General features: G+C 35.0%; 2 protein-coding genes across 2 annotated transcripts; one reads left to right on the top strand and one right to left on the bottom strand.

The window, feature by feature from the left end:
* Nucleotides 1-491: 491 nt before the first annotated feature.
* LOC134275204 (uncharacterized) lies at nucleotides 492-18,820 on the bottom strand. Its single transcript, XM_062757460.1, has 4 exons — nucleotides 18,700-18,820; nucleotides 18,561-18,600; nucleotides 10,095-10,206; nucleotides 492-4,136 (listed from the first exon to the last, which is right to left on the bottom strand). Exons 1-4 carry the CDS (start codon nucleotides 18,720-18,722, stop codon nucleotides 496-498), a joined length of 3,816 nt encoding a protein of 1,271 aa, XP_062613444.1. The 5' UTR covers nucleotides 18,723-18,820; the 3' UTR covers nucleotides 492-495.
* A 1,678-nt stretch (nucleotides 18,821-20,498) lies between these two features.
* On the top strand, nucleotides 20,499-22,636 carry LOC134275210 (collagen alpha-1(XXIII) chain-like). Its single transcript, XM_062757467.1, has 4 exons — nucleotides 20,499-20,701; nucleotides 21,272-21,346; nucleotides 21,639-21,971; nucleotides 22,166-22,636. The coding sequence occupies exons 1-4, from the start codon at nucleotides 20,542-20,544 to the stop codon at nucleotides 22,450-22,452; spliced, it is 855 nt and encodes a 284-aa protein (XP_062613451.1). The 5' UTR covers nucleotides 20,499-20,541; the 3' UTR covers nucleotides 22,453-22,636.

Raw genomic sequence — 22,636 nt, 5'->3', positions numbered from 1 at the left:
ATCAGAGACGTACATCTTCCTCCCTCTTTTTATATCGACTATACACGTTCTTACAGGTAATTGTTCAATATTATTACAGAGTCTTTAATTAATAAAAATATAGACAACTACTGATACTTAAACTGTAATTATATTTGTAAATATTTATATGCTTCTTATAATTGAATGGGTCATTCAAAAATCATCCTCCCAAAATAACAAGAACAAAGAAACACTTTATTACTTTCTTTTAATAAAGATAGCATTTCCAAAGTTAAAACAGTAAGAGTATTCACCAATAAAAGTATAGATACATATGTATATTATATGTATGCATTACATACATTCCGTTTATTTCATTTCAAAATTTTCTACATAATATCTATTCCTCATATTACCAACAGAAGATGTATAACCATAATGCAATCTTTTCCAAATTCAAAGAACAGGTGGTTTCAATAGTTTTAATATGGATTTTAAAGAAAACATAACTGTGAACGTGTTTTTTTCTCAATATTATACAATAACAACAAAAGAATCACCCCCTTTCAGCCCGGAACTTCTAATAAAAGCATGGAATGCCTCCATTTTGACATCCCTTTCCATTACGTTGACGGACATTACAGTGGCCCCTTTACCTCCCTGTAATGTAAACGAGAACGGGTAGGCTTCACAATAGAACGGATATCTGATTCCGTTAGACTTGATGTACGCAGAGCATGCCTCCTTGTCGTTGAATGATTTGATTTCTTTATTTTCTGTAAATGTCATCCTGTCACCATGATACATTTTCCCCATTTTTATGTTCTCACAAATCGCCATCATTTTGTAACAATAGGGTCTGAGATCGAGTACTTTAGAAGTGGATTTTACTACAGACAATGTTGGTGGCTGTTGTGATAGACTTTGTTTCTTTATCAAACTTCCATAAACTTGTTTTATTTCTGGACTGTAAACCAAACTAGCTAACAGGTTTATGAGAGACAACTTAACCTTTGTAACATTGTCATACTCATTTACTTGGACAACATTACCTGATCTATCTAAACCGTAATAATCACCAGTATTAGTAATTAATATTGGCATTATATGTTTAGTGGTTAAAACGTAACTTTTCTTTAATTGGTTTAAAGACTTAAGGCCAAAAATATGAATGCCTTCATTTGTTAAAGCTTGTGTCAGGCCTGTCGGGCAACCACTACTGTTTACTGAATTTAAACACGTTCTTACTGAAGTGAGCACTGATAAACTCTCAGACATTTTTCTGTTGCAAGATACTCCACTAGTATTTGAAAGAACAGGGTACAGCATGCTACATCTCCGAATGGGTGTTTCTTTGGTAGAATGAAAAACCTTTGAGCAACAGAAGGATTCCGTTACAGTTCTTGATATATTAACTCCAGTCCAATCAAAAAGTTTCCTTTCAAATTTTCTTTTAAAAAAAGAGAAACCTACTTGCCCGAAAATGTACAGAGAACCTTGTAATACGTGCCCATTGACATCTACAAAATGACAGAAGTTTCGATTTTGTAAATTCAAAGCAACGTTAGTTTGCACACTTCCAGTCAGAACAGCAATGTCTCCTCTTACCCCAACTCGCGCTAAAGTGCCACCGACAGAGGCAGCAACACTTGTGGTCAGGTTTGCTTCAGGCTTTGCAACAACATTCACTTGCTGTGGTACCATGTCACCATCATTTCCAACAATACTGAATCCATATCCAAAAGAAACAGGAGCACTGATTCCCACCTTTAAATTGACTGTGGCTATTCCAAATATACCATACGTAAAAGTAAAGTTTCCAAATTGAAAGTGCTCAGACAGGGTGTGCCTGATAACACCATTATTCGCCTTGCATGGATCTCCTTCTACGATACCCAAATTTAGCTCAAATCTCCAAGATTTCATGAATAAGTCGTACTCTCGTCCAAATAAATTCAAAGTCATAAAAACTGAAGACATAAACATACCAGAGTCAAGCAGCGAGTTAGCAGATCCTGCCTCCAAAACATTTATACGTTTACCAAACACCTTTATGCCAAGGTTTGAATTGGCATTGAAATCATACTCAGAACCACGTATTTGAGAATCCACCGACATATTAAAGTACACACCAAAATTCTGAGACTCTCGTTTTAACTCAAAAAGTTGTACTTCCAGGTTCTGAAGTTTGACAATAATTTCGTTTATTATCAATGATTTGGAGTGAAAATCCTCCTTTTGTTTCTCTGTACAAATAGCATGTTCATGTAGCTGATGAAACATGTGTTTAATAGCAAAAATTATTCCTACATCTTTCGTGTTGTGAGCTAGCTGTAGAATGGAATTTGAGTCATTCTTGTTGATCCAATTTCCTTTATATTTAAGCGTCTTTAAACATTGAAGAGCTACCGTCTTATTTCTTGTATTCAAAAGGGCGTGTAAAACAAGCTTGTAACTTTTTTGACCAGGAATATTTTTCAGAGCTCTTAAACAAAGAATTTTATAAAATGTCTCCATGTTCTCTAAAACTTTTGACAAAGGCTTTAAAGCTTTTTCTGAGTGAGTATTCCCTAAAGCTGAAATCAATAAACAAATTTCATCGTGAGGGACATTATTCTTGAACAATGTTTCAGTCAAGATAGGAACAACTTTATGATCCAATCCCCTACTTCCCAGTACTCCAAGAACTAAAACAGCCCTAGTTTTAACATCCTCATCCAGGGTGTTACTTAAAAGTTTACGCAATAGCGAAACCATATCTTCGGAGGGCTTTAACATTTGAGCCACGGAACCCAAGGCAAGGTAATGGTCACCATTCACTTTCTCCTCGGCATCTAAAAGTTGCATCAGGATTTTCTGTCCCGATAAGGTTTGCGATGACCCAAGAATCGCTATGAGAAGTGACCTAGAATCTCTGTCTGCGACACTTTGAGAGAAAATCATCTTTCCAATGATGGAAATGGTAGATTGGCTTTTCCTTACCAAATCAAGACCAAGTGATAGACGAAGATTTCGGAATGGGTGACGAAGAAGGTGACCAATATCATGAGGAGCATTGCTGTGTTTGTATTCCTCCTCCGTGGAAATCCTCCTGAACGCGAACTCGTCGATGGGAGAAGACTGGATATTTTTAAATGCTAAGGCCATCTGTACATTTTCTAGTTCATCTTCTAATTCAGCTTCAGTCATTTTCTTCATGGAGACAAGAGATCCAGTTGCAAAGACCCGCCCTTTAAAAGAGGGCAAAGGCGATAAATTCGATTCATCTCCGTTTATAGAGTCGTTAACATTCATATTTTTACCGATCTCAAAAAACTCTGACATGGTGATAATTTGAGGAGCCCCAGTCTCTCCCATACATATTTTCTTCTCCTCGCGATCGGTAATCATATTCTCTTCATTTTTTACTTCTCTTTTAAAATTAAAGCAATCCATGCCATTTTCAGGTTTTAGTCGATGGCGAAGCAAATAAGTTTGTTCTCCGTCATTAGTTGATGTCTCTTCGATCCTGTCCTCGTTTGATGGCGCTGTTTTACAGTCAATAAAGCGAAGTAAACGTGCTATAAAGTTTGCCTGGGCTTCGGTAGAAGAATTGTAGTAAATATTCATAATTTTTCCAGTCGTCATATCTTGAGAAAACATAATTTCAATGCGTAATAAATTCTTTAAGTCTTGGTCGCAGGTAGCATTTTTTAAATCTGTTATTTGTTTTCCAAAGTCGGAGTGACAAACTGCATTCAAAATCCGAAGCATCCCAATCGAGTGATTTGTCTTTCTTTGGACAGCAGAAACGGAAAATGTTATGTTTACATTGGAAAGGAATTGTTGAACATCTACGCCATTAGTGTAGGAATCAGTATTCATCATGGTATCACTTTCCATTGTATGGGATATAGATATATTGTAGATATATCTCATGGTGGGATTAAATCCGGGTGCGAAGGGCATCTCGCATGTCATTCCTTGCCAACCATTCTCACATCTACATGTATCAGGAGCTGTGCAGTTTCCATGCGGACTGCAGGACATTTCGCACATTGCCTGGTCGCACGCACGGCCTGTCCAACCAGAATTGCAGTTGCAGGTGTTTGGGAGCACGCAATCTCCATGATGGCACATGCTCATACAAACCGGCACATCGCAAAATTGACCTGAGTACCCAGCAGGACATGATGCTGAAAATAAAATTGCAGATCATTTGTTTTATTACTTAATCATATGCTGTGAGTTCTGGTAAAAATACAGCATATCAATTATGCTGCATATACAGTAGTTGACCATAATTTAGTTCCCAAAATGGCGACCACCGTTATAAATGCTGAGTTACACTTTTGTGATGTAAAACAAACAACAATAATACTTATAACTTTAACAAGTAAAATCATAAAATTGTTGTCCCCCGCTTTCAGTGTTTTAGTGGATGGGATGCCATTATTCATGGTATGTTGTGTCTCATATGAACGCCAAACGATATGTCATTCAGAGGTATAATCACCGTCAAATGCAAAGGTCAAGAAATCAAAAATCATACCATGTTCGGATACATCTTGTTGCAGGTAATGCACATGTCCAATATGATGGCCCTATCTAATCTTATTCAAAAGTCTGTTCGTCTGTCACAAAAGAAACTTTGACCTTGGCCATATATTTTGAACTAGAAGAGATAAGGTTTTCATATTTCACATGTGCAATACCTTTGGCAAGACTTTTTTAAGTGTAGCATGGTTTTTGACCTTGACGTTTGGCCTACTTAAAAAAATTAACTGTTACATCACTTTAAATTGGTAAAATATTTTATAAGAGAAAATGGAGGGTTTTCATAATAACCTGTATATTTACATATGTACCTATGACCTTTTTCTAAATATACAGTGTACACTGATTTTTAACTTGGCCTTATAGTCAGACCTGCTTTTAAACAATTATCTTTCCTTTTAACTTTTGATTGAGAAGAGATAGGGCTTTCATATCTGACATGTGTATTACTTTGATTAAGGCTTATAAAGGAAATGATGCCTTAATTTCAATCACTACTGACAATTTCAATATCTGACTTTTTGTTTATTTCATTTATGTGTTTGATGTCGATTTTCACACCTCTCTTTACATATTCTATTAAATTTACAGTATATGAGCAGGCCAGCCCAGATAGCATGACTATGTTGGGCCAACATTTGCTAAAGGTTGTATGGTTGGCGTTGGGGGAACAACGTTGGGCCAACGTTGGACCAATGATACCAAGTCAACCTTCTCGACCATGACGGAATTCTTATGTTGGCCCAACGTTGGTCCAACGTAAGCAACTTCCATTCATTTCACTTTCCAAGGAAGGAAGGATCCTGGTGTTGGCCCAACGTTGGACCAATGTTTATAATACACCCTTAAAGAAAGTTTTTTTTTACAAGTTGGTAGTAGTATGTTGGCCCAACGTTGGCCCGATGTTTGTAATACACCCTTAAAGAATGTGTCTTATCAAGTTGGTAGTATTATGTTGGCCCAACGTTGGCCCATTGTTAGTAATACACCCTTAAAGAAAGTGTCCAATCAAGTTTGTAGTAGTATGTTGGCCCAACGTTGGCACAATGTTTGTAATACACCCTTAAAGAAAGTGCCTTATCAAGTTGAAGTAGTATGTTGGACCAACGTTGGCCCGATGTTTCTAATACACCCTTAAAGAAAATGTCTTATCAAGTTGGTAGTATTATGTTGGCCCAATGTTTGTAATACACCCTTAAAGAACGTGTCCTATCAAGTTGGTAGTAGTATGTTGGCCCAACGTTGGCACAATGTTTGTAATAAACACAAGTGTTATATTGTTTAGGTGTTTCAAAGATGGGATATTTATATTGGGCCAACGTTGGCCCAATTATTATACTGCCAACTAATTGATGGTGTCAATTTTATAATTAGCTGCTGAGCTTTACTTTGGGACAGCGTTGGCACATTCTAAAATAATCAAGAGGACTTTCTATGTCCATGCTTATCATTGGATGACTGCTTTTGTTTAGATATGATATTTTCAACATTTTAACTTTGCACTTAAGTGATCACAGCACCAAAGAGTGTTTTATTCTATTTTTTGAATTGTGTTTATGCTTATTTATTTGTAATAACCCAGATAGCAGAGCATCGTTGGCCCAATCTTACACTATGGTTCTATTATCTATGTTGGGTTACCTTGATTGGGCTAACGATAGCCCAACATGGAATATTGATAGCTGGTTATGTATAATGGTGCGCTAATGTTGGTCTAACTGTTGGCATTATATCATAAAACTATTATCATGAGAGAAAATATTTGTTTGGGGATTGGCATCGGTCCTAAGATGGCCCAATATACCATGAATCTGACTGAGCATCATGGGTAGACAACAACCGGGCTACTTGTAATATCCGCGCCATTTTTAATCTGACACGAGCGATCGTAATGAGACTGATACCTTGCATATCTGGATCCTTTTTGTAAGTATTTATAATATGTTTGCCTCGGCACAGCTGAATTAACGTTTAGTTTTTAAACGATATATCATGTACAAATCTGTGTAAATCAGACACGGGGAAGTGCAGAGGCCAGGAGCTGTTGGGTCAACACTGTACCCCAGATAGCATGCTAACATTGGGCCAACGTTGGGCCAATGTAATCGGTTACATCGGGCCAATGTTGGCAAATGACATTGACCCAATTTAAGTTTGCTCATCGGCCCAATGTTGGCCCGATATGTTGGGCCAACATTGGCCCTATGTAGAGAATTATTTCTACAGATATTGGCCCAACGTTGCGCCAACATTGGCCCAATGAATGCGACATTGTTGGCGAAACGTCAACAAGAACATTGGGCCGATGTTGGCAAATGACGTTGGCCCAGTGTAATTTGCTCCTTGGCCCAATGTTGGCCCGATATATTGGACCAACATTGGGCCAATGTGTATATATAAACATTTAATTGTTACAAATCTGTATATTAACAAATCCGATCATCTCTACAATCAGAAATAAATCTACAACCAATCCTATTTGAAAATACAAGCAAGCTAAAATAAATTTAAAATTCTTATAATTTATCCAAAAAAAATAAATTATCAGTGATTAATTTTTTTGTTTCTATACAAGAAAAATAATTGAAAGTATAAAATAAAAATGTGTTTTGATACAGTTAAAAAATAAATAATTTGCCCCTTATTTAGATTGAAATTTGTGTCTAGTAGAATACATTTCCGAAGTCTACCACTTAAGGACAGACGAGACGTTCCTTAATAATAGATAATTTTTTCTAGGATTTTGTCATTGAAGTATTGCTACTTAAACATGTTTACTCACAAAAAATCGAGGTACCTTACCAGGCATTTCTGCAAGATACCAGGGGTAGTTTTTCTTATATAATCCTTTGGGGAAGAAAAATAATTTTCCAATTTCAAATGTTTAAGTGTTTGGATTTTTAAAAAACGTTTAGAAACTGGTTTAGAAATCAGAATGTTATTAAAATTTTGAATATTTTTCATACATTACAAAGATTTACAAAACAGATGTTGAGGAACGTCTCGTCTGACCTTAATTTACTTATATACACTTAACGTCGAGTACATGATCAAACATTTTGAAAATGTTGAACTGAAGTTAAAACAAAATTTATTCAGTACTAAACATAAATTGGGTTCTTAAATTTAAAATTTGTTCAGTGTAACGACAAATTTTCAATACATGTATTTTATATGGGGCAACATTGAATCAAAATCGTTGTGATGATGATGATCAAGCGTAGAAATGTTATGCATAAATGCATTCATCACGCAAGCTAATCACTTAATAACACCATAAAACAAAAAGACGGTTATTCTTTAATTGACAGCTCAAACATATAGTGATATACTTGTAAATTTAATTCTATGTTTACTCTTTACTGAGAAAAGTAACAAATGCATTAAGTACCAAATACTACAATTTTAGTGCTACTGGAGATTCCAAAAAGACATTGAGAACATAATCAAAGAATAGGTATGCCAAGAACAGGGATGGGGGAGGAAGAAACGGACAGAGAAGAAAAGAAGGGGGAGGAGGAGACTTGGGAGAGAGAAGAGGAGGCTTAGGAGAGGGATCAGATAGAAAGTGGCAGTGCCTTAAACTTTTTTCTGTAATATAGTGTGACAACCCTGTAGTTCTACCCTTTTCTGTGTATGTTTGTCGCTTACAAACACGATGCAGATGCCAGAAACATTTTTTGTGTAAGTAAACAAAATGACAGAATTCATTTTAGAATTATTTTAAGAACAGGAGGGCTTTGTTTATTTGTTAGACGTGCTTATTTATACCTGTAATTTACTGAACTTGTGCATAAATTTACATCAAAGAGGGAGTATACAGTCATATATTTCCATTTCTAATTTTTCTCTCTGTGATAACTCTTTGAAAGTTAGCGGAGTTAATTTTTTGATAATTCTACCAGAATGTAAATTAGGCAGGTCAATAGGTCAGGAGCTAAGAAGCCCTATTATACATGTAAATCTCGTGCGCATCTGTCTCTCAGTCGGACGCTAAGGAGGCAAAATATGCATGAAAATTTCGTGCGGCTTCCGTTATGTTTGACGTCAGTGGGCGAGGACTATTGAAAGTGGGATGGGAATCCTCGTGTAATTTAAATCTATGTCTGCATTTTTAAAGTCTAAATCTACAATTTTATTTCACAATGAAATGGAAATATAAGAAATCACTGTCTAGTTAGTATAGTATGCCACGGACATCAACAACAGTGGGAAACATGGGATAATTAATGCATAACGGGCTTCGCTGGCATCCTTAAGTAACCTTACATGTATCGCTCGAAGTGAGCATCAACTTTTAGTTCTTTATTAATGTTTTCTTCATGCACTGAGCAACAAAATTATAGTGTGTTGTAATTTAATTTTATAATTTGATTTCTTTTTCCTCAGTTTTTTAATTAATGTAGAGCTACTTACAATGCAATACTTGTTGATGGCAATTCTATGAGATATTGAGAATATGTATTAAACTATTAATCTAGCATATATAGCATATATAGATAGTATTAAAGGGCTTTTACCATTAAACTGTACTACAAACTAGTATAACCTTATTGTATATATTTGTTTGTCAATTTTGAGGACAAATGGCCAACCAGTGAAGAGCAAATGAGTCGTCGTGATTGAGAGCCAATAAGATACAAACCAACGTTGGCCCAAAAATGATGTTTGCCTAATATTGAAAGAATAAGTGGCCCAACAATGGCTCAATAATATCCGTTCGTTGGTCCAACAATAAGCCAACAAGTTGGTCTGATTAAGAGCCGATGAGCAAATTACCGTTGGCCCAACATTAGTTGCTTACAATGGCCCATTTGTACAAAAATGACGTTTGTCCAACATTGGAAAAATACATTGGACCAACAGTGACCCAATATTAACTGTTACATTGGTCCAACAATAAGCCAACAAGTTGGTTTGATTAAGGGCCGATGAGCAAATTACCGTTGGCCCAACATTAATTGCTTACAGTGGCCCAATTATACAAAAATGACGTTTGCCCAATATTGAAATAATACATTGGCCCAACAGTGGCCCAATATTAACTGTTATACTGGCCCAACAATAAGCCAACAAGTTGGTTTGATTAAGGGCCGATGAGCAAATTACCGATGGCCCAATGTTGAATGCAAACGGTGGCCCAACATAAGGAGCATTGTTGGCCCAACAAAGGTCCAATAGCATCCTGCTATCTGGGAGGGTAGAATTGGAATATTTATATCTTCTTTCCAGGCATTCCATTTTTTTACATGGCAAGGAACATTGACTTCTTGAAATATTCAAGGATTGTTTCCAATGTTTCTGACACGAGTGGCCAAAGATATTTATCCACAGTTTCAATATAGATAATGGAATGCATGTTTCCATTGTTCTGACACCATTATAGGGGATACAGCCCCAGAACATGGCCGATATTGTACCTTGGTTCTCTCTGTCATTGCATCATTCTTGTACATTCTGAAACGTTCTTCACACGTGATTTTCTCCACACATAATAAATTTATGTCTTCTTTAATTACTACTATTGTTTCATCACAAAAAAATTACTTTAGACCAGATTTTTAATTAATAATACTACGAAGACTTACAGAGAGGACTGGGGTTGTTAGATGCCTGGTTCTTTCTCAGGGTTAGCGGAATAGAAATAGCAAGAACAAGTACAACAACCAAGACAACGGCTGTCACCAATCCTATTATCCTTCCATTCACCTAGAAAATATCAGAATTACCACTTCAGTTTCAAGCACGTAATATAAACGGGGGGGGGGGGGGGTCATAAAAACTCTCATATTAATACTGTAGAAGTACTTTTTTCCGCGTGGTATTAATTTACGCTATGTACGCGGTCATAAATTTTCCGCGGAAATTTCTCCAAGCGTACTCAATGAAAATGTAGGGCATATAATGACAATCTAAGAAATCCGCGTACTTTTCTACCTGCGGATTAAACAGAAATTGAGATTCCGCGGAATTATGACCCCGCGGAAAAAAGTACGTCTACAGTAATTTGAGCTGTTTTTATTTTTAAAATTATGCAAATTGACAAAACTTGAAAATCATATGGGGTGGGGTGGGGTTAGGTATCGGATTGGTGTGGCTTAGTTGGAGTAAGTAGGTTTCTAGATAAGTAAGGTTTTTAGTGCTCTTTTCATAACTTTGTTACTTTACTCTTGTTTCGTATAATAAATAGCATTTTTTTCAATTTCAATAACTTATCTCCACACATAAATACAACAAATAAAAGTTTTTCAAAAGGCTTGCAATATTAATTGTCTGACTAAAGCAATAATTGCATTTCGGACGTATACAATCATGTAAGAATGAGTGATAAATATTTCCTTTCGTTTTAAGGGGGGGGGGGGGGGGGGGGTTCAAATATTTCCGTGTCTTCTTTAAAGATCATGGTCTTCTTAACTCTTAGCTCCACTTGGCCGAATGTTCAAGTGAGTTTTATTTGTTCGTTGTCTGTCGTCGTTGTTATTGCTAATAATGTGTGAAAGTATCATTAAACTTTATTCAGTGGTATAGAATTGCGGATAAGATATAGGTACCTATGGAACGCCATAGCTGCTTTATGTGGTTATTTTATATGAAGACGGTGCTTTATTATATTATGATGTGCTTATTTTATATGAAGATGGTGCTCTATTATATTATGCTGTGGTTATTTCATATGAAGATGGTGCTCTATTATATTATGCTGTGGTTATTTTATATGAAGATCGTGCTCTATTATGTTATGCTGTGGTTATTTTATATGAAGGTGGTCCTATTTAATACGTCATTGCTAGTTCCCGCTCTTTTTTCCATAGGTCCTTTGTTTCAGTCAGTATAGTGTATTTTGTGTATTATGATTTTTTTAGCTCTACTGGTCAGAGACCAGAAGAGCTTATGCGATAGTAATGCGTCCGTCGTCCGTCCGTCTGTCTGTCCGTCTGTCTGTCTGTCTGTCTGTAAACAATTTTTCAAAATGCTACTCCTCCTACAGTTTTGGTCCGATTTCAATATAACTTGGCACACAAGTAGACTACACTAAGATACATAATTCTGTGCATCGGTTTTTGATTTCGATGAACGGTGTTGCCGTGGTTACTAAAAATAGAAATTTCTGTGAAATTCTTTCAAAATGCTACTCCTCCTACAGTTTCGGTCTGATTTCAATATAACTTGGCACAAAAGTAGACTACACTAAGATACATAATTCTGTGCATCGGTTTTTGATTTCGATGAACGGTGTTGCCGTGGTTACTAAAAATAGAAATTTCTGTGAAATTCTTTCAAAATGCTACTCCTCCTACAGTTTTGGTCCAATTTCAATATTACTTGGCACACAAGTAGACTACACTAAAATACATAATTCTGTGCATCGGTTTTTGATTTCGATGAACGGTGTTGCCGTGGTTACTAAAAATAGAAATTTCTTTGAAATTCTTTCAAAATGCTACTCCTCCTACAGATTTGGTCCGATTTCAGTATAACTTGGCACACAAGTAGACTACACTAAGATACATAATTCTGTGCATCATTTTTTGATTTCGATAAACGGTGTTGCCGTGGTTTCTAAAAATAGAAATTTCTGTGAAATTCTTTCAAAATGCTACTCCTCCTACAGTTTTGGTCTGATTTTGATATAACTTGGCATACAAGTAGACTACACTAAGATACATGATTCTGTGCATCGGTTTTTGATTTCAATGAACAATGTTGCCATGGTTACTAAAAATAGAAATTTCTGTGAAATTCTTTCAAAATGCTACTCCTTCTGCAGTTTTGGTCTGATTTCAGTATAACTTGGCACACAAGTAGACTATACTAAGATACATAATTCTGTGCATTGGTTTTTAGCTCTACTGGTCAGAGACCAGAAGAGCTTATGCGATAGTAATGCGTCCGTCGTCCGTCCGTCTGTCTGTCTGTCTGTCCGTCTGTCTCTAAACAATTTTTCAAAACGCTACTCCTCCTACAGTTTTGGTCTGATTTTAATATAACTTGGCACACAAGTAGACTACACTAAGATACATAAAATAATGCATCGGTTTTTGATTTCGATGAACGGTGTTGCCGTGGTTACTAAAAATAGAATTTTCTGTGAAATTCCTTTAAAATGCTACTCCTCCTACAGCTTTCATCTGATTTCAATATAACTTGGCACACAATTAGACTACACTAAGATACATAAAATATTGCATCGGTTTTTGATTTCGATGAACGGTGTTGCCATGGTTACTAAAAATAGAATTTTCTGTGAAATTCCTTTAAAATGCTACTCCTCCTACAGTTTTCATTTGATTTCAATATAACTTGGCACACAAGTAGACTACACTAAGATACATAAAATAGTGCATCGGTTTTTGATTTCGATGAAAGGTGTTGCCATAGTTACTAAAAATAGAATTTTCTGTGAAATTCCTTGAAAACGCTACTCCTTCTACACTTTTGATCTGATTTCAATATAACTTGGCACATAAGCAGACTACACTAAAATACATAAAATAGTCCATTGGTTTTTGATTTTGATGAAAGGTGTTGCCATGGTTACTAAAAATAGAATTTTCTGTGAAATTCCTTTAAAACGCTACTCCTCCTACAGTTTTAGTCTGATATTAATATTACTTGGCACTAAAGTAGACTACACTGAGATACATAAAATATTGCATCGGTTTTTGATTTCGATGAACAGTGTTGCCATGCTTACTGAAAACAGAATTTTCTGTGAAATTCCTTTAAAACGCTATTCCTTCTACAGTTATGGTCTGATTTCAGTATTACTTGGCACACAAGAAGACTGCACTAAGATACATAAAATAGCGCATCAGTTTTTGATTTCGATGAACAGTTTTGCTATTGTTACTAAAAATAGAAATGTCTGTGAAATTCCTGATGGCAATGGCTTCTTTTCTCATCCTTTGTCATAAGTACAAACCAGTAGAGCTACAGTCTCGACAGAGACTTCTGGTTTCCAAGCTGTGTCTGAATAAATTCGGTAAAATACCGTAATAAAAATTAATACATTTTAAAAATGCCATATTATCGTCTTTTTAAAAAAGAAATGACGTTAGGACAGTTGCAGTCTTCGATATTACGGGGTGCCCAGCTCGGTTAACTCTTGATTTTAAACAATATCTACACTTTTCCTACCAGTTTCGGACAGAGTTTCGAGTGAAATCTCCATTTCGTCTATCACTATTTATAAAATATGCAGTAAACAAAAACGTCTTGATACTTCATGTACTTGGCACTGAAAGTGAAAGCAATGGACGATTTATAGTAGAATGTAGAGGTGTCCCGGAAAGACAGAGACAACAAATCCCTATAGATTTTCCGAAAATGGCAAAGTTCTGTCGTACCTACACTCTTACTATATACAGTAAAACGACATTTTTAAAACGTTCTAATCTTAGTGATCGTTTTTAATTTTATGTTTTCGAGTGCATTTAGACACACTAAGGAAAAAAACATTACTACACAAAATACACCAACCTGAAACCAAGTGCCTAAAGGAAAAATGAGAGAGAGACTAGCAATAGTGTATTCAAATGATTTTGATTACATCAGTTACTAGAACTAGTATTTGTTTTACTTTCAACTTTTCGAGATAATAGCTGATAAACTCAGTATTAAATTTAATCTAAAAAAATATGAGGAATACCTTGACATTGAATATTTTTTTTTTAAAAAAACCACCTTCACATAAAAAAAACAATGGTTTTCGAGGGGTGAAAATTTTCAATGTTACACTCAACTACATGCAATATTTATTATATTATACTGAATGTTTTATACAAATACATATAACAGTGAACCGTGCGCGCATAAATTCTGCGCAGTCGCTATTTTTTGGAATATCACCCGTCGTCAAGCTTTGTTGACTGTTGCTACGCTAGAGGGCGTGGCTTCATTATTCAGTGGGTAATAGTGTTTTTTAACAAATGTTTCTCGACAAATCAGATTCAACTAATTTACATGAAAGTATAATATAATATAATAAAGCACCACCTCCATATTTTAAAACCACAGCATAATATAATATTAAAGCAAAACCTTCATATAAAATAACCACAGCATAATATAATAGAGCACCATCTTCAAATAAAATAACCACAGCACCATCTTCATATAAAATAAACACAGCATAATACAATAGAGCACCATCTTATTATAAAATAAGCGCAGCATAATAAAATTGAGCACCATCTTCATACAAAATAACCACAGCATAATATGATAGAGCACCATCTTTATATAAAATAACCACAGCACCATCTTCATATAAAATAAGCACAGCATAATACAATAGAGCACCATCTTCATATAAAATAAGCACAGCATAATAAAATTGAGCACCATCTTCATACAAAATAACAACAGCATAATATAATAGAGCACCATCTTCATATAAAATAACCGCAGCACAATATAAAAGAGCACCATCTTCATATAAAATAACCACAGCATAATATGAAATAGCCACATAAGGCAGCTATGGCGTTCCATAGGTACCTTTCAATATTATAGAAAGAATGACAGTGTCCATGTTTTGCTCTGAGAAACCCAAATTATGTGTCTGATCAAAAAGTAAAATAAGAGTTGCACAATGGCACTATATAATAAAGATTCTGTGCAAGTCTCTTTAAATGTTATTCAGTGGTAAAAGAGGAGTCGCGGATAAGAGATGAGTACTCAAAAGCGTAAGAGAGGGCATCTTCGCTAGCCAAGGGTTTCTGATACGCTACTCTCCTCATAAACCCTTTGCCTACGGTGAAGTCAAAAGACGGGATTATTTTCGTCACGTGATCTTGAATCTATCAGGTACGCACAGATTGCGTCATCGACAGAAATAAAGACGCATGTTTAAAAAAAATTAAATTAAAGTTTTTTCAAGAATAATTTAGAAGCAATAATCGAGTAATGTTCATTTATCACTTATAGTACAAATCGGAAGCTTCAATATAGATTCTTAATCACATATTTAGAAGATATTGGATGACACCATAGCTATTCATAGAATTGCATGTTATCTTACGGATCGTTGTTTACTCGCGTTTTTCAATTCCGAGATTAAAGAGTCAAGAAGTATCCCGAACGCAAACATTCGTCATTTACAAAAAACAATTGATGATTGGTCGACGGGTGTGTACTGAAATCCAATCAGAACTCTGGAAAAAATCCCGATTTTTATGAACACCGTAGGCCAAGGGTTTATGAGGAGCGTAGCGTATCAGAAACCCTTGGCTAGCGAAGATGAAGAGAGGGCGAACGGACGGACGGGCATCCCGATCCCTATATACTCTCCCACTTTACCAATGTGTAAATTGACCTACACTACGTGTCTGAGATGATATATAAAAATCCAGTAAAACAGCATGTTTTTTCATTCAGTCATCGTACTGTACACTTGTTCTCTGAAAGCGACTATGTGCGAAATGGTCACATGACATATGTTCCCCCAGACATACATATTCCTTTATTGTACTAAGGCCCGCCTATTCTACTCATCTTTATTTATAAAGAAACATACGGTTACAACTATTAAAAATAATATAGTTTTTATGTTGTTTATAATTATCACTCTTTTCTTTACAAATAACTTTAGGAAAAAATTAAGATAATTAAAATATAACAATTCTTTGCAAAATTTTATTCATTTCACTTATATAAACTTTGTTCTAGTATCTATTTTCATGATTTTTAGGAAAAAACACTACCTAGCCTGGATATCAGCACAGCATAATACAATAGAGCACCATCTTCATATAAAATAAGCACAGCATAATAAAATTGAGCACCATCTTCATACAAAATAACAACAGCATAATATAATAGAGCACCATCTTCATATACAAGAGCACCATCTTCATATAAAATAACCACAGCATAATATGAAATAGCCACATAAGGCAGCTATGGCGTTCCATAGGTACCTTTCAATATTATAGAAAGAATGACAGTGTCCATGTTTTGCTCTGAGAAACCCAAATTATGTGTCTGATCAAAGTTGCACAATGGCACTATATAATAAAGATTCTGTGCAAGTCTCTTTAAATGTTATTCAGTGGTAAAAGAGGAGTCGCGGATAAGAGATGAGTACTCAAAAGCGTAAGAGGGGGCGAACGGACGGACGGACATCCCGATCCCTATATACTCTCCCACTTTACCAATGTGTAAATTGACCTACACTACGTGTCTGAGATGATATATAAAAATCCAGTAAAACAGCATGTTTTGTCATTCAGTCATCGTACTGTACACTTGTTCTCTGAAAGCGACTATGTGCGAAATAGTCACATGACGTAATTCCCCTAGACATACATATCCTTTATTGTACTAAGGCCCGCCTATTCTACTCATCTTTATTTATAAAGAAACATACGGTTACAACTATTAAAAATAATATATTTTTTATGTTGTTTATAATTATCACTCTTTTCTTTACAAATAACTTTAGGAAAAAATTAAAATAATTAAAATATAACAATTCTTTGCAAAATTTTATTCATTTCACTTATATAAACTTTGTTCTAGTATCTGTTTTCATGATTTTTAGGAAAAAACACTACCTAGCCTGGATTTAAGTGCTAATCAAGTACACAAATATGAGAGGTATTTATTCCCTATTTTAAATCAAAGTACCAGATTTGCCTTTTACGTGATAATGACGTGTGGTCATATATTCTGGATGTTATCCTTTACATATCAGCACTTGATATTAAACCCTCATTTTAGGAATTCTTCATATATGCTTCCTGAATAAGATAATTTTTTGTTGCCCACTTGTAATTAGTTGAGTTCATGCAATAATTTTTTTACCCATGTTCAAAGTTGAGAATATAGAATGTAAAGTAATAAGCAACGAACAGTGATACATTTTTGCATAAATTCAGATAAACACACAAATCATAAAAAGAAAAAGTACCCCTCGAAGATATGAGTGTGGTCATAGAGGATGTTTCCTTTACACATCAGCACTTGATAGTAAACCCTCATCTTAGTATTGCTTTGGAAAACAAAATTATCCGCTTGTGCAATTGTTTTAAAAGAAACCAATTCATAATATGATATGATAATAAACATAGGCCTATGGGGTTTGTTACTGTGTAATGATAATTTTGTAATTTCTTAATTTTGAAAATGAGTCAATATAAGAAAACCAATAATATGGCCAGTATAAGGTTATACATTGGGCAAGTATATTTTACCTTAGCTTGAGAAAGCCCCCATAAGAGGAGCATTAAAGAAGAAATCATAGTATTTTGCAATGTTGATCTCTAATATATATGTGTATCTGAGCGATAGAAGAGGCAATATGTTTAACTAAGATGATGGTCAAACCATATTGATTTACCACTTAACTCTTTAATGTGTTTCAATTTTATTTAAGAAATGAATTTAATTTTTGATGATTCATGATATGATTAACTTATATTTCATGAAGCGCGTTAGCGCTTCATGATAAATATGCCGGCGTGAAGCGTTGTAGTTCATATACCTCATGAATCTTCAAAAAATTAAATTCATTTCTTATATTTACATTATTTTTCTTATGACTTGCCATAAACTTACGCCGTTCAACTGTCATTTTTAAAATGAAAACGTGTGCACTATATTTTTTGACGTTAAGAGCGGTTGTTAACAATGGATATTCATGCTTATTCTGAAACATACCTAATGTAATGAGGAAATATACTGCATTTCATTTTGTAAAGAGAAGGGGAAATTTATTGGAAATGTAAAGAGAGAGTTACAATGATTTATTTATCTTAATTAATGAATCATTGATCGGGGAGAAAAAAAGGAAAGAGAGAGCTAGATAAGATTTTATGTCAGAGGGCAATCTAGGGGCATGAGCGCGCTCCAGTTCACGTATATAACCACCTCATGCCAAATTGAGTGTAAAATTGTTGTCTCGGTTATCAAGAGAAGTTTTAAATCTCAAAAGAGCTACAGTTTGCAGAATTATACACTAACAATAATGCATGTTCATGTATATAATACTTTGTATGTAACTTGTTCAGCAATATGAATCTACGTCAATGTACCCTTTTTATTGGAGTGAAAAAAATTACCTTTTGTCCTGCATTACGGCTTGAAGCATCGCCAGTGCTACTGAAATATGAAAAGTATTATTTTAGTATTTTTCTGCTAGTCAGACATTTTGATATGCAGTTGCCATATTAAAAAAATAATTTTAAGCATTTTTAGTACCAGATTTGTTGCAGATCTTCCATGCCTTTATTGCCGAAGCGTGAGACTGTATCTAGTTGTCTCCCACTTTATACTTCACAATCCGGATATGACAAACGTTTTTAAGATGAGGAAAATTATAATTACATGTATCATTTTTAAGCACCTCTGTCAATTACAAACGAGCACTTATTGTTTGAAAATCAATTGAATAGATCATATAATATTTAATCCGGTTCAAACTTATACACGATACCATAAGAATTATCACTTAAATAGAAAGTTCGGATATCTCTCTAGAGTACAATTTAAAATTTCGAATAAAAAAAAATATCCTCGAATGTTTTCATTTTTAAAGAAATAAATACGTTTGAAAAAAGGTTGCGATGGTCTGGAAATAAAGGTATAGTACATACATTTACATGTGCAAGCATAATTTTTTTTTACCAAAAAGTATATATTGCACTTAAATCAAGGTCTTGTACATTAACTTAGTGACGAAAGTAAATTTAAAAAATTAAATAAATAAATCTGCTTTTTGAAAGGGGTTTTTGTGAGGTTACCCAATGACACGTGTGTGGGAAATGGATTATCCGTGACCAGACTTAGACTTGTAATTAGATGAATCCGATTTCTTTTTCTTGCATGCTTGTGATAAGGTAATTGTAAATTCCCGGATTTCGCTTTTATCTTTAGCATAGGGAGGAAATGTTATCTCACTAAGCTCTTTTCTACATGTCAATAAAATGAAAGTTTTCATTTATACTAATGTAGCTACGTCCCTTTAATTTCCTGCTTACTTTTAACTTCCCATTGCTTACTTTTAACTTCCCATAAGTCTTTATATATTTAACATTAAAACTGCTTAAGTGCGTAATTATCCATAAAACATGTACTCTTACATAGAATAATGTTTAACAGTATACATATGCAATAAGATTCATGCTTAAAAATTCAATTACATAACAATTATGAGTTTTAGAAAACGTAAAATGTTTTTATCATCAGCGCAAGTAAAATTAGACATATTGATATAACAATTTGTTAAGCTGCTCGATCTATAGAGACCGAATTTGTGCATCCTTTATGAATATTTACTTTCGGGAGAATTATATCATGGATATGTTTCTACGATCATTAAAAGATAATTTCACTCGGTTTTTCATTTTTGAATGAATTTAAATCATTATTTCTAAGGGAACGAACAGTGACCAATCTAAAAGTCCAGTAAAGAAAATACGAATCTGACGTGACTAAAACCAAAATGTACCTGTATAACAATGCTCACCTGTATTTCTAGATATGTCAAAGGTTCGTAAAGTTAGTTATTACTGTTAAGTGTCATATCTTACTAGTATGCAAAGTACAACACATTCAAATGACCGCATTGTATTTACTGTATTTCGTGAAATAAAATAAGTTGTAAATTGTTAACAATATATTCAATACTGTGGTAAAGATCATACATATAAACATCTTAGTCTAATTACGTTTTGAGAAACTGTTCGATTACATCATAAAACTAAAATTTAAACAGTCAGTCCTTACTAGGAATACAACGCTTTATAAAAAATTCTAAACTGAAAAAGACGATTAATGCTATGTTATCATAAAAAGAACACGTAGTTCTTGATTTAATTTCGTCCAGGTTAGCTAAGATGCTTGCTAATTTTTTCATGAAAGAATCTCCCAAAAGAGCCCCTAATTAATCAAGAGAATAGACCCAAGAAATTTAACATTTGCAAAGGCTCATTTACTTTTTGCCGACACCAGGGCTTTTCTGTGTGAGTTGGCCGGGGGTTTATAAAAGAGGGAGTCGTGAGTTCCACTCAGTCTCAGACTCAGCTGTGAATTGTGATCACCATGCGTACTTGTGTGCTGCTCTGCGTTCTAGGATGGGCTGCCGTGTACGGCAAACCCAATAGCGACTGTACAACAGAGCTAGGCAAACTCAGGACCGAGTTGGAATCCATGAAAGAGATGCTCAACACTCTTCAGAGCGAGATCGTGGAGGTCGAGCACAGTAAGTTGTTTTTCCTGTTTAATATATTATTTTTTTTCAAACCAACAACAGTTTATCTTGTGAAACTACACCAGGAAAAATTTAGCTTATTTGATCATAAGTACATGTATTTCTTAAGGAGGCATAATTTTAGAATGAAAAGATCTTAAAAATGCAAGCATATGCAATTAAAAATAATTGTTTAACAGAATTGTTGAATGCTATCGTTATTAATTATTTTTTCTAAAAAAATGCATTGGCTTTATCTATTAAATAGAAACCATAGGTCTTTTTTTTACAAGTATTACTAGTATTTACACGAAATAGCAAAAAATGAAATGGTTCAAATATAAGTACACAAGGTAGCATGGATATATAAATATGTTTTTTTCATAACAGTTAAAATAAGGTTTGGTTTCGTTTGAAATGTTTTCAATTTTATTTAAAGATTTTGGAAAGCATACTTATTCATTCGCTTGTACTTTAATTTGGAATAATTCTTGTAATACATCACTGCTTTCTTTTAAAATCAAATATTCATTTTGAATTAAATCAACTGTAGTATTTACGTTATTCCTAAACGTTTTACAGCAGCTCCACACAGCAGAGGAAAGCGAGCTGGTAGTTACTTCTTAAGAGGACCTGTTGGACCCATGGGCGCCCCGGGTACAAAACTTTATTTGAGTGTTTTTATTAAGTTTTAGCACACTGATTTAAGAAGTTAGAGAGATAAGGTAAAATTTAATACAGGAAAAATATTAAACAATTTTGGAAGATTAAAAAAAAGAGAGATTTAGAATTATCTTTAATACAGCTAAATGCCTCTGCTTACAGCAGGAAAAAAATATCATACAATTTTGGAATATAAAAAAGAACAGATTCAGAACAATCTTTAAAAATCTTAATCACAGTACTTGTACTTGTTTTTGTTTTTAATATTCTTTTAAATCTTTCTCAGGACCCAAGGGAGAACCAGGTGCCCCAGGTGCTCCCGGACCTCAGGGTAAACAGGGATATCCAGGATTTAAGGGAGACACTGGTCCTCCCGGAGTTCCTGGAGAAGAAGGCGAACCAGGTATGCAGGGACCTCAAGGTGACCAAGGTGTTCCAGGTGAAACCGGAGCCCCAGGTGTTCCAGGAGCCCCCGGACCACAGGGACCTCAAGGCCTTAAAGGATACGAAGGAGCAGTAGGAGAGCCTGGCGCTCCCGGAGAGCAAGGACTTCCAGGAGATCAGGGAGAGCCAGGGCTACCAGGACCAATGGGACCCATGGGACCACAGGGAGAGAAAGGTAGGAAAAAGAAAGCTAATTGATTGATTCTTAATGGTTGAAAGTCTAAACATCAGGGGCTAAACATTAAAATGATCAAAAAATAATACTTTGCTTTGACATATGAATCGATTTATGTACAGGGGTCTCCTTATTTTTTAGTATTTCTAGATAAATAACACCGCTTATAATTAAATGCTCTTTTCATTTTACAGGAGACGTTGGATACCCAGGTATGCCAGGTGAGCCAGGGCCTCAGGGTCCCGCAGGTGAGCCTGGACCACAAGGACCAGATGGACCACCAGGGCCACGTGGACCTCAAGGATACCAGGGTGCCCAAGGTGCACCAGGAGTTCCAGGAGAGAAGGGAGAACGCGGGCCCCAGGGAGCTACAGGGCGACCAGGCATGCCCGGGCCAGCACAGTTTGCTGCGGCAGCTCCAGTTAAAGACGCGTCTTATTATGCACAAGCTCAGGCCCGTAGAAGAAACTACAAAGGTTAAATAGTGTTAGAATATGAAAATTCCAAATTAGCTTTATAAAAAAAATTCCATCCATGCTTGTTATTTTTTGGCATTTAATTTATTAGTTTAATTAGATGTGCTTGGGCTAGCCCAGATTGTGGGTTATGTGAGCTATGATTGTGGCGAGGTACAAAAAAAGTGTGAGAAAAAGTTAAATAAAAAA

The sequence above is a fragment of the Saccostrea cucullata genome, unplaced genomic scaffold, assembly GCF_032062105.1.
Source record: "Saccostrea cucullata isolate Sc308-1 unplaced genomic scaffold, CSIRO_AGI_Scuc_v1 ctg456, whole genome shotgun sequence".
Lineage (NCBI taxonomy): Eukaryota > Metazoa > Mollusca > Bivalvia > Ostreida > Ostreidae > Saccostrea > Saccostrea cuccullata.
This window is presented reverse-complemented; position numbering and strand designations above follow the sequence as displayed.